Below are 11,431 nucleotides of genomic sequence, written 5' to 3' on the forward strand. Positions count from 1 at the left end.
TTTAAGGGTACTAAGTCATAGGCCTCTCTAAGTCAACGAACACTAAATAAGTCGGTAGGTTTCTGGATGTTCTTTTCTCTATAATTTGTTGAAGTACAAATATATTATTATTATTAACGAACACTAAATGAGTCGGTAGCTTTCTGGATGTTTTTTTCTCTATATACAAGTACAAATATATTATCAATATAGCACGGAATCCACTTTGATCTTGTATTTCTTCATATTGGTTTTCGATTCGTCCTTTTATAAAAAATTTTGGTAAATTACCTAGAACGTTTAAATAGAACGGGTACACGTAAACTCATCACCAATTACCATAAATACCCTCGTACATAGTACAAACTCATCACCGCCATAAAAGTAGGGTTTTCAAAATAGACCCTAAGAGATTGGTAAACTGATCACTGGCCTACCTGCACCCCGGATCAGGTATAGACCATAAAATTCCAGCAAACGGTTAGTTTTTGGTAATTTCACAGAATAATCCAAATCCAGATGTCTTAAATGCAACTGCAATTTATTGGTTTTTATTTGGGAATTCCACAAAATTCTATTAATGCGGACAAAAAATGATGGTGATTGTTATCAATAATTTCAAATTTCAATTGCGAAAGACTCTAAAAAAATCGAATTGCCTTTTGTGGACTTGTGCGACGAAAGGGTGTAAGGCTAAATGTCATACAACTGGTGAGTAGAAATTCTATACCGTTTTGGTTTAGTTGTTTCGCACTGTTTTTCGCGAATCATCCTGATTAAACAGAAAAAAATCAGCTTAATTAAGTTCTTTAAGTTAACTGCATAAGATGTTTCTTGCAGGCAAGGCATAATATTACTTTGTTGCTGTAGATTACCTTTTCTGATAGTATATTTTGAGATTTCTAATTAAATTGTTAAAGTCACATTGTTATATGTATATAATATATATATATATATATATATATATATATATATATACAGGGTATCCAATTAAGTCGGCACCATATGTGAAACCTTTTTGTTTTTTGTTTTATGAATTTTGTTACATATAATAATTATGTTACATAAAAAGTTTTGAATGATCTAAAACCTAGAATACAATGATCAGATATTGAATTTTTTTTAGTTGTATACGCGGTTTATCAAAAAAAAATGAATTGTGGATATTCTCAAGTCTTAATAAAATTCATATTGTTTAACGAACCGCGTAAATGACTGAAGAATACTAATATCTGATTCTGAAATTAATTGAAATGATTGAAATTCTATATCATTCAGAACTAGAGAATAAATTTTTTTTCATCAAACTTAATATAAAAAATTTTCCATATGGTACCGACTTAATTGGACTCCTAATATAAGTATATATACTGAAAAAGCGATAAACGCCTGTAGTCAACGCTGATCAGTTAGACTACAAAACACAGCTACATATTTGGGTGTGCAGCCGAAGATAGGACAAAGAAGTACTCTTTTTAGTGTACCAAGCTTTCGCAAATCTTTATTTGCATCATCAGGGTGCTACAATAAACAAAATTAGTACAAATTACAGAATAAAAATTATTTTGTATCTTACACTAATTGAGGTTAGTTGTCATGATGTTTATAAAATGAAATGAACAACTCATTGACTCCTACAAATAATGGCGAAAACTAACCAAAAAATGTAAAAAAAATTGCTTTTAAAACCACTCTAATTGTGGGATCTTTGTACAAGTCATTAAAAAATAAAGTACAGGAAACTGTACTTAAGCATTTTGATGCATTCTGTCGCAATAAATGCATTGCTGATTACTTTAAATTTAAAAATTTCCGCCAATGATGCCATAAAATGTAAAGCTTTGCACGTGTAAAAAATCAAGTTTTTAGTTTTTCCTATTTTTCAGATATTTTATATTTACTAACTGTCCAAAATCGTCTATTATTTTCAAGATAGTCAAATAGCGCCAAAACGGTAAGACATAGACCGAATGTATGCTTAACAAATTATCTCGAAAATTCAATGAGAAATATAAAAATGCAATGAAAATCAAATAACGAAGGTGGGACTACTTCCGATATAAACAAAAATACCACATATTGACAAATATTTTCATTTTAAAGTTCACTATCGAAATCCTATGTAACTAAATTTTTAGATCTCAAAACCATTTAGAGTGGCAAATACGTATAATAGGCCACACCGTGAAACATATTAATATCTCAGTTAAATTTTAAAGCTACTTGCTTAAAATAATTTCTAAATTTATTAAATTATCACATAAACGAGAAGTATAACAGGTAAGAGGCAATCTTTCGCATTAGAAACCAGGCAAAAATCCCGGTGATGAGTTTACCTATCTGCGGTGATGAGTTTACCAATCTCCAAAGGATGCCGGTGATCAGTTTACTATATCTCCGAGGGTCTAATAATTTTATGGGGGGCTATATAGTGATGAGTTCGTACACGTCCAATAGAACAAACCTTTAAGAAATTTAAAATTCCATGTGAATTTTTCAGTTAATTTCAAAGGTGCATTGTCATGTTTTTTTCTCTAAAATGTCAAAGCACATTAAATATATTCCTGGTGACAAGAGCAGAAAATATGTATCATTTTTGGCAATACATATTCCTTTGAAATCGGCAATAGCTCTCAATTATCGAAATCCATTCAGCCCTCAATTGTCAATACTTTTTTAAAAAGGGTTGGACATTTTTCTAGCGCAGGTAATAAAGTAGGTAAAAATTCACAAAAACCAACAGTTGTGTGATCTTAAAAATTTCAAAGTTATCCGTCTCTCAAAAAATATTTGCTTATACATTTTCAAATTATCTTTTTTAGTTTCTTAGAAAATATGTGTACGTGTTGCTCTAGCCTAAATAAACTTAATTTTTATTTTGTTGGTTCTTTTAGCGATAGGAACTAAATTATTTTTCAAATTTATCGAAAATAAACATAAAATTAGTTTTTGATCATATTTACTTGTTTGTTATTTAAATATTAAACAGAAAGCAACTAAATATATCTACGTTTACAAAAATTACAATTTGTTATTTGTTACAGTTACATAAAAATACTTATATTTGAAAGAGAAATTGAGTTTCTTGATTTATATTGAAACAGACTAATTTTAGTAATAAAAGTAATGTAACTATTAGGACAAAAGGTAAATAAAAAATTACTATAACAATTAAAATACATACTATGGTCGACAGAACTGTAAGAACATCTGATTAACGTAAAAAGTTGATCATTATTTTATTTTAATTCTTGCCCATACGAGATCGTCTTCCCTAAATGTAAATATGTCTCTATAAGTTTACATGAGAATGGAGAAACACAAGGAACGAAAACGAATCTTTCTTAGCAAACAAAAAGAATTATTTAAAGACTTAAATGTATTGAAGAAGAAAGAAGAAAGAAATGGACAAAACCAACTAATATTCAAGAATTCGAAAAATATATTGATAATTCATTGAAAGACACAACAACAGCAGACATCAATATATTGAAGAAACAAATGAGTCAACATAATGCAACAGGCTCAAACTAAATATTGTCCAACAAACAAAAAGGATGAAAAACTAAGTCAACTTATGAAAACCTTTATAGACCAAAGGCGACAGATGAAAGGAGATAATAGTATAAGCAAAGAAGAGCTAAATAAAATAAATAAGACGATCACAAAGGCAATAAGTAACGACATAAGAAACTATAAAGTAAAAAAACTAAACAAGCAATAGAGCAAAATAAGGACATGAAAGTTTTGAGAAGGAGCGTGCAAAAGGGAAAATTAGAAATTATCAAACTAAGAAACAGAGCTGGAGAAAAAAATACGAACAGGGATAAGCTGTTAACAATAGTCGAAGAGTTCTGTACAGATCTATTTAGATCGACAGAAAAAGATAACAATACGCAACCTCCAATTACAATAAAAACTTCAATACTAAACCAAGGATCAGATTTAATGTCCGATGTAACAAAATTAGAAATCAAAGAGGCCCTGAAGAAAATGAAAAATAATCGAACCCCAGGCGAAGGTAGAATAGTGTCAGAAGCATTAAAAATTGGAGGAGATTTATTACTTGAATTGAAATGAAATGAATTTTTAATAACTGCCTTCACAACGTCAATATTCCAACGCTATTGATTCTATTACATAAAGCAGGAGAAAAAGCAAATTTACAGTCCATCTAGTTTACTTACCGTTGCACGTCATTATCATTGACAGAGATCGAAGTTGACATAGTTGCCAAAGTATAAAAAAATCCTGAATCCATTTTAAATCAAATAGGTCACATAATTATTGTAAAAGTGGATTATACAACAAAACAAATTAATATTTAATGTAAATAAATAGAAACAAAACAAGAGTTAAAAAATCCTGTTGAAAACAATTTGAGCCGCTTGTATGCGTCGTATAAAGATGTAAAATGGAATACTTAAACAAAAACAACACTTTTTTCATTAATTATTACCATTAGTCAACACCGCAACTGTCAAATAAGTCTTACCAATTTATGCCAAAATATCACCTACGTTTATAATGCATTTATACAAATTAAATGAAACATATTATTGTGTATTTCTTTAAAATATGTCTAGTGGCTGTAATGCCAGTGTACTTGTCAAAGTGATTCTAAAAAAAAACATACCTACCGCCTAAATAGGTATTTCGTGTTGCTATCATGTGACCTCACGGGCTGTGACGCGGATGACGTGCAACGGTAAGTAAATTAGATGAAGTATAGTTATATCCTCATCCATCTATATATATATATATATATATATATATATATATATATATATATATATATATATATTAATATATATATATATATATATATATATATTAATATATATATATATATATATATATATATATATATATATATATATATATATATATAAGTCGTTTACGCGATTAATAGTTAAAATACTAGAAAGTAAATAAGAGACATCAACCCCAAAATAACAGGCAGGATTCCCTAAAAAGTTACGGAACTAATGACCATCTACAAAGCATAAAAACCCTAATAGAACAAAGTTCAGCTAAGTAAAATACTATAGGTGCTTAAAGAATGCAGGCTAGATTATAGGTATACAAAATCATTATACAATGTATACATATAGGCAACAACCACTGTCAAAGACAAAGAGACCCAATGTCACCAAAACTTTTTAATACTGTATTGGAACATGTTTTTAAGAATTTGGATTGGCTGACAAAGTGAATAAAAATGGATGGAGAATGTCTAAACAACTCGCTGTGGCTACAGAAAATGTAGGTTTAAATATAAACATTTCGAAAACAAAAATAATGACAAATTTCATTCATTATCTTCTGTCTGATTATTTCATAATCAGACCCATGAATTGAGAAGAAGAATCGGTCTTGAGTGGGCAGCATATGGAAAACTGAGAGAAACTTTTAAAAATTAGCTGTCTACATGTCTGAAGAGAAAAGTTTTTGATCAATGGGTCCCAGTGTAAACATACGGAGCAGGAACACTTACCTTAACAAAAGCCTCGGCTACCCAACTGAGAGTCACCCAGAGAAGAATAGAGCGATTCATGTTAGGAATAACACTGCAAAACAAAACAAAAAGATAAAAGGTTAGGAGAAGAACCATGGTGACTGACATCATTCAAAGGATAGCCAGACTAAAATGCAGATGGGCAGGACACATAGCTAGAATGACATATGGACGATGGACAAAGATGTTATTGGAATGGAGACCAAGGGAAGACAAGAGAAGCGTCGGTCGACCACCTACCTAACCTTATATCCCGACAACAAAGAAACTTTTACAAACAAGTTTAACGAATGATGCACGTGCTATTTTAATACGTGTCTTAATTTCTTTGGATTCGTCTACATTTGATGTTATCCATGTTCCTAAGTATTTGTAGTTATCCACACTCTGAATTACAGTATCTTTAACAATCAATTGGATGTTTGCATCTGCTGATTTAGTCATGATCATGCTTTTTTTTGCAAATGCGTTTTTTTTAAATTCATCCTTAGTCCGTATTCATGACAGCAATTATTGGAGCATTGCACTACGTTCTGTAAATCATTGTTGTTATCCGTTATTATTAATGTATCGTCTACAAAACGTAAGTTATTCAAAACTTCTCCATTGATAGATATACCTTCTATTGAATCTGAGAGCGCTTCTTTAAATACCGCTATAATGTAGGCATTGAAGAGTAGTGGTGACAGCACGTAGCCCTGGCGGACTCCTCTCTATATTTTGATATCTCAGGTGTACTGGTTCTCAACTCTTACCTTGGTAGTTTGATTCCAATATAGATTAGAAATAATTTTCATATAACGACTGTCAATATTTTTGACTCCTCTCTATATTTTGATATCTCAGGTGTTCTGGTTCTCAACTCTTACCTTGGTAGTTTGATTCCAATATAGATTAGATATAATTTTCATATAACGACTGTCAATATTTTTGATTTTTAATATATTTACAAGCTTTTTACGTTGAACCTTATCAGATGCCTTTTTAAAATCTACAAAACATAATTACATGTCCTGATTCATGTCCATGCGTCTTTGGGCCAGCATAGTCGGTCTTGGTCACCATAAGGTCGTTTATTGTCCGTCTCCAAAGATTTCTATCTCTGGTCATTTCTTTTAACTCATGCATTGGTCTGTTGCATATTCCTGTAATTTAATTGATCCATCTTGTCCTAGAATTAAATTATTTGCCCTGTGGTTTGTCCACGAAATTTGTAAGATTCTTCTTCAACAGGACATTTTACTGCGGTCCATCTTTCTTCTTCCCACTTATTGTAGAGTCCAAGATTCACATCCGTATATCAGTATAAGATTAACTAACTCTTCTTAATTATTCGTTATCTGCAAAAAGTAGGTTGTTTATTTTTTGGCCATTTATTGGGATACCTTTTTCACATTCTTTAAGTGCTGTTCTCATAATATGCGCCTCATATATGTATATTAAATAATTGTGGAGACAGTATACATTCTTATCTGACACCTTGTTCTCGATGGTATTCGTTTCCCAGTATGCCAAGCACTTTAACTGTTCCAGTAGTGTTTTCGTATAGTTCAGTTATAAGTGAAATTAAGTGTTGTCGAACGCTTTGTGATAATCTATAAACAAGTGTATGGTGGGATTTTCAATTCCCTAGATTTTTCTGTTTGTCTTATGTTCAGAAGGTGTTCTCCAGTACCTCTACCTTTGGTAAATCCATTTTGCTCTTGCGGTATTTCTCTTTGTAGGAAAGTTTTCAGTCTCTCATTGATTATGAGTAGCATTATTTTGCTGACATGTGAGATGAGAGAGGTTCTATAGTTGTCGCATTTATGGAAACTGCTTTTTTATGTTTTATTGTTATTGTAGATTTTGTCCGGTCGTCAGGCAACTGCTTGGAATGCCTTATTTTGTTACAGGGCGAGTGAAGCAATTTTATTCCGGTTTCTTCTGTAGCTTTGAGCATTTCTGCTGTTATCATATCTGGACCTAGTGCTTTTTATACGTGAGTGTACTGATCACCAGTTTTATTTCATTTTCAAGTACGTTTAAGTGGTACGTTAACATAAATGATTCAAGTTTCTAATTTTATATGCACGAACTCATGTGTAATCGCATTCGTTTTCGAATTGTTTACAAATGCTGCAGAAATGATGATAACCGTTATAGCTTGCCTTATTTTATAAACAGTTTTTTTTTACGCCGATAAACATTTCTCAAATTTCTTTTATGTATATGTATACCTACAAGATGATTTTTAACCTGAATCTTCTACTGACTATGTAGATATTCGTGTATTCAAAAAGACTTTCTTTAACAGCCGTAAGTCTAAATTTTTTTGCATAATAATTCCCAGATATTGCCCTCGTCTCTGGACAGTGGACATTTCTCTTTACCTTGAAAAGGGGTTGGGTATTGTTCGAATGAATGCTGAATACACAGCTTTCTAAAGTTGTAAAAATAAGCGGTATCGGTACCGTTTTTGTTCGTTTTAAAATACATCTAACAACATGCAAATATTTGAGAAAGGGTTTTATTTTAGTACATTGTAAAATCGTAAAAATTGTCAAAAGTCAAGCAAGAAGAGATTATACAGTATAATAATCATAACAAAGGTGACCGTAAATCTTGTAAACGACTTTTATATTGCAAATTTGAATATTTTAAGTAGGTACAATATAGGGCTGAAAGGGTTCTAGGAAGTATTATTAGTTATTTCGAGATATATTTTTATAGCGTAGCATATTTAGCCAACTTTTACAGTTAACTGCGTTAAACTTTCTTACAGTATTCAACAAAAAAAATATAAAATTGAAAAATTAGTTCTTGAACTAATATTCAGGCATAGGTACTTCTAGCATTTATTAGAATTTATTGTGTACTTTAAAAATATATTTATTATTATAACTATAACGTATATTTGAAGTAACCTATGTTTTTTAATTATTAAAAATTATATGACAAATTCACCAACAAACGACCACCTTTTCCAATTTTTACAACTTATGCATCAATATTCGACATTTATTTCGAGCATTTAGCATTTATTTAAAGTAAAAATTTATAAAATAATTCATTACAATTTTACACTGTGCCTATACTATTCTACCGAACATTATAGTTCTTGAGATTTACAACAAATGTAACAGTTGACTGTGAAGCGTCGTTCCATTTATTAGAGTTGGTTTTAATATATATCATCATCATCATCATCAATTTGTATACGTTCACTGATGTACATAGGTCTCCCTCAGCTCATTTCATCTGTCTCTCTGTCTTGTGCGGCTTGCATCCAGTTATTGCTAGCTTCAGTCCATCTAGTCGGTGGGCGTCCTCTGCTCCGTATTGCTTCTTGCCTTGATCTCCACTCTAAAATACGTGTTGTCCATCAGTTGTCTGATAATCTGTCTATATATATATATATATATATATATATATATATATATATATATATATATATATATATATATATATATATATATATATATATATATATATATATATATATCAATCGGTTTTAAAACGTCTTGCGACGTTGTCCGATGCCTAATTTCCATGACACTCTATCCTCCCATTCGCCCTCTCTAAGATCTCTTGCGCTCATCGCCTTCGTTACTCCCTCTCTCCAAGATTTCTTGGGTCTTTCTCTCTTTCTGCGGTTTGGTGGTATCCATTGCATAATTATTTTCGGGAGTCTTGAGTTATCCATCCTGTGGACGTGTCCGTGCCATATCAGCTGTTATCTTTCTATGTCTGTTGTTAGAGAGCCGTCAACCCCCATTCGCTGTCTTATCTCATCATTACGTATTCTCTCTCTGCGTGGCACTCCTACTGATCTTCTAAAAGCGTCCATTTTAGACAACCTATTGTTTTTCTGGATTGTGTTATTCTTCTCTTTATTTCTTCATCATCTTTCCCCGTTGTGTCAAAAACGATTCCTAGGTATGTGTAATGGTCGCAGGGCATGATGATTTTGTTATTTTCTAATGTGATGTTCGATAGTTCGGTACCTTTGTTTTCTCTGTATTAATTTCTAGTCCCCACTTTCTATATTCTTCTTGTAATTTCCTTGCCATGTAGTCCAGATCATCTTTATCGTTTGCTATAACAACCTGGTCATCAGCAAACTGCAATGTATACAAGCAAATCTCTCCAAGGTCTACGCCCATGCCTCTGAATTTTAGTTTCCACTCTTTAAATGCTTTTGCAACATATATTTTAAACAAGGTCGGTAATACATAACACCTCTGACGTAGACCTTTATTAACAAGGAAGCTTTGCGATAGTCTGTTTCCATTTTTTATTTGTGATGTTGACCCTTCATACAAATTTTTTAAGGCTTTTATTAAGATGACACTAATATTCGTCTGTCGTAACACGTTCCAGAGTTTGTTTACAGGAACTGTATCGTACGCCTTCTGCAAGTCAATAAACATGAGGTGGGTTTCTTGATTTGTGCTTAATTTTTATTCTATTAGTTGTTTGAGGCAGAAGATATTATAAGTACAGCTTCTTCCTGTTCGAAAACCGGATTGTTCTTCTTCCTCTTGGTCTTTGTATTCCTTCTCAATGCGGTCTCTAATTATTCGTCCATACAAACGGCTGAATGTACTAGTGACTGATATCCCTCTACAGTTTTCACATTTAAGCTTATCTCCTTTCTTATGGATCGACGAAATATAAGCAGTTTTCCACTCGTCGGGTACGGGAGAACCATTTATAAATTTGTTTATGCACCAAGTGACGGTTTCAAAGAATTTTTGTGATCCAGATGTTATTAGTTCGACTGGGATATCCCCTGGAGACCTACCGTTTTTCAGTTCTTTTATAGCTTTTCTAATTTCTGTCACTTGTATTGTTATATCTTCTCCTTCAATATTCATTATTCAATCTCCTTCAATTGTCCCAATTCCATTTTAACGACGCGATTTTTTCGATAGCGTATGTTGTTTTTGTTCTACGACGTATTTCTTCGTTTGGGATTCGGTCTCTCAGAGAGGCACCCAACAACTTTCGCTCCATAGCCCTCTGAGTCACGCGAATTTTATTCACTACCTTTTTTGTAAGTGTTAATGTTTCCTCTCCATAAGTGAGTACAGGTAACATACATTGGTCAAAGATTTTCGTTTTGAGGCATATGAGGCATATTGGTAGATCCGATTTAAATACATAGTTTAATTTACCAAACGCTGCCCAGGCTAATCCTATGCGTCTGGTTATCTCTGCCCAACCGAATTTCATGTCCTTGGTACTTATACGATGTAGTCTGCACAATATTCCTTCCATCAACAGCAATATTTCGATTTAGTACCAGATTAGTCATTATTTGCGTCTTGTTCATATTAATCTTTAGTCCGACCTGCAATAGCTTTAGAGATATTGTATCTCCTTGCCGTTTAATATATATATATATATATATATATATATATATATATATATATATACAACTTGACCTTTTTCAATTACGGCTTTATCAGAGACATTAGAGAAGAAGAATTTGTTTTCACATTTGTGACTTTTTTTTAAACAAGAAATTTTAATTTCTTCGTTCTCCTTTATTTTTACAACTTGACCTACTTATATAATATTCTTATTTGCGTCCACCTTTCGTAGAAAATTGTACCAAAGCAAAGTTTCCTTCTTCAGGATCTTTAGAAAGATCTTCTAGGTTTGGAGAGGGAGGTCCCGATTGTAGAAGGTCAGAAAATTCTGCATCGTCCAATGAATCGTCCTATGTGTCCATCAATTCATCTTTCTCTTTAGATGATAATGATAAAGACTCTTCTAATAGCTTCTTTCTTTCCTTCATACTTTTTTTTATACTTTACTTGTATTGCTGCTCGTCTTTTTGTAACTATGTTTTTCGGTTTTCTTTTCAAGTCTTTCTTTTTTCTTTTGTTCTTTTTGTATTTTTTCTTCATCCTTTTTCTTCCACTATTCAACCTCCAGCAACAAGCT

At 31.9% G+C, this 11,431-nt stretch overlaps 1 protein-coding gene across 1 annotated transcript; it reads right to left on the bottom strand.

Moving 5' to 3' along the window:
- Positions 1 to 9,939: 9,939 nt before the first annotated feature.
- On the bottom strand, positions 9,940 to 10,356 carry LOC140442494 (uncharacterized). The gene has a single exon (XM_072533562.1). The coding sequence runs from the start codon at positions 10,354 to 10,356 to the stop codon at positions 9,940 to 9,942; it is 417 nt and encodes a 138-aa protein (XP_072389663.1).
- Positions 10,357 to 11,431: the final 1,075 nt, after the last annotated feature.

This window comes from Diabrotica undecimpunctata, chromosome 5 (assembly GCF_040954645.1).
Source record: "Diabrotica undecimpunctata isolate CICGRU chromosome 5, icDiaUnde3, whole genome shotgun sequence".
In the NCBI taxonomy this organism is placed as follows: Eukaryota; Metazoa; Arthropoda; class Insecta; order Coleoptera; family Chrysomelidae; genus Diabrotica; species Diabrotica undecimpunctata.

Coding starts and splice junctions, on each gene's coding strand:
- LOC140442494 (XM_072533562.1), bottom strand. CDS start 10,356: ATGAATATTGAAGGAGAAGATATAACAATACAAGTGACAGAAATTAGA.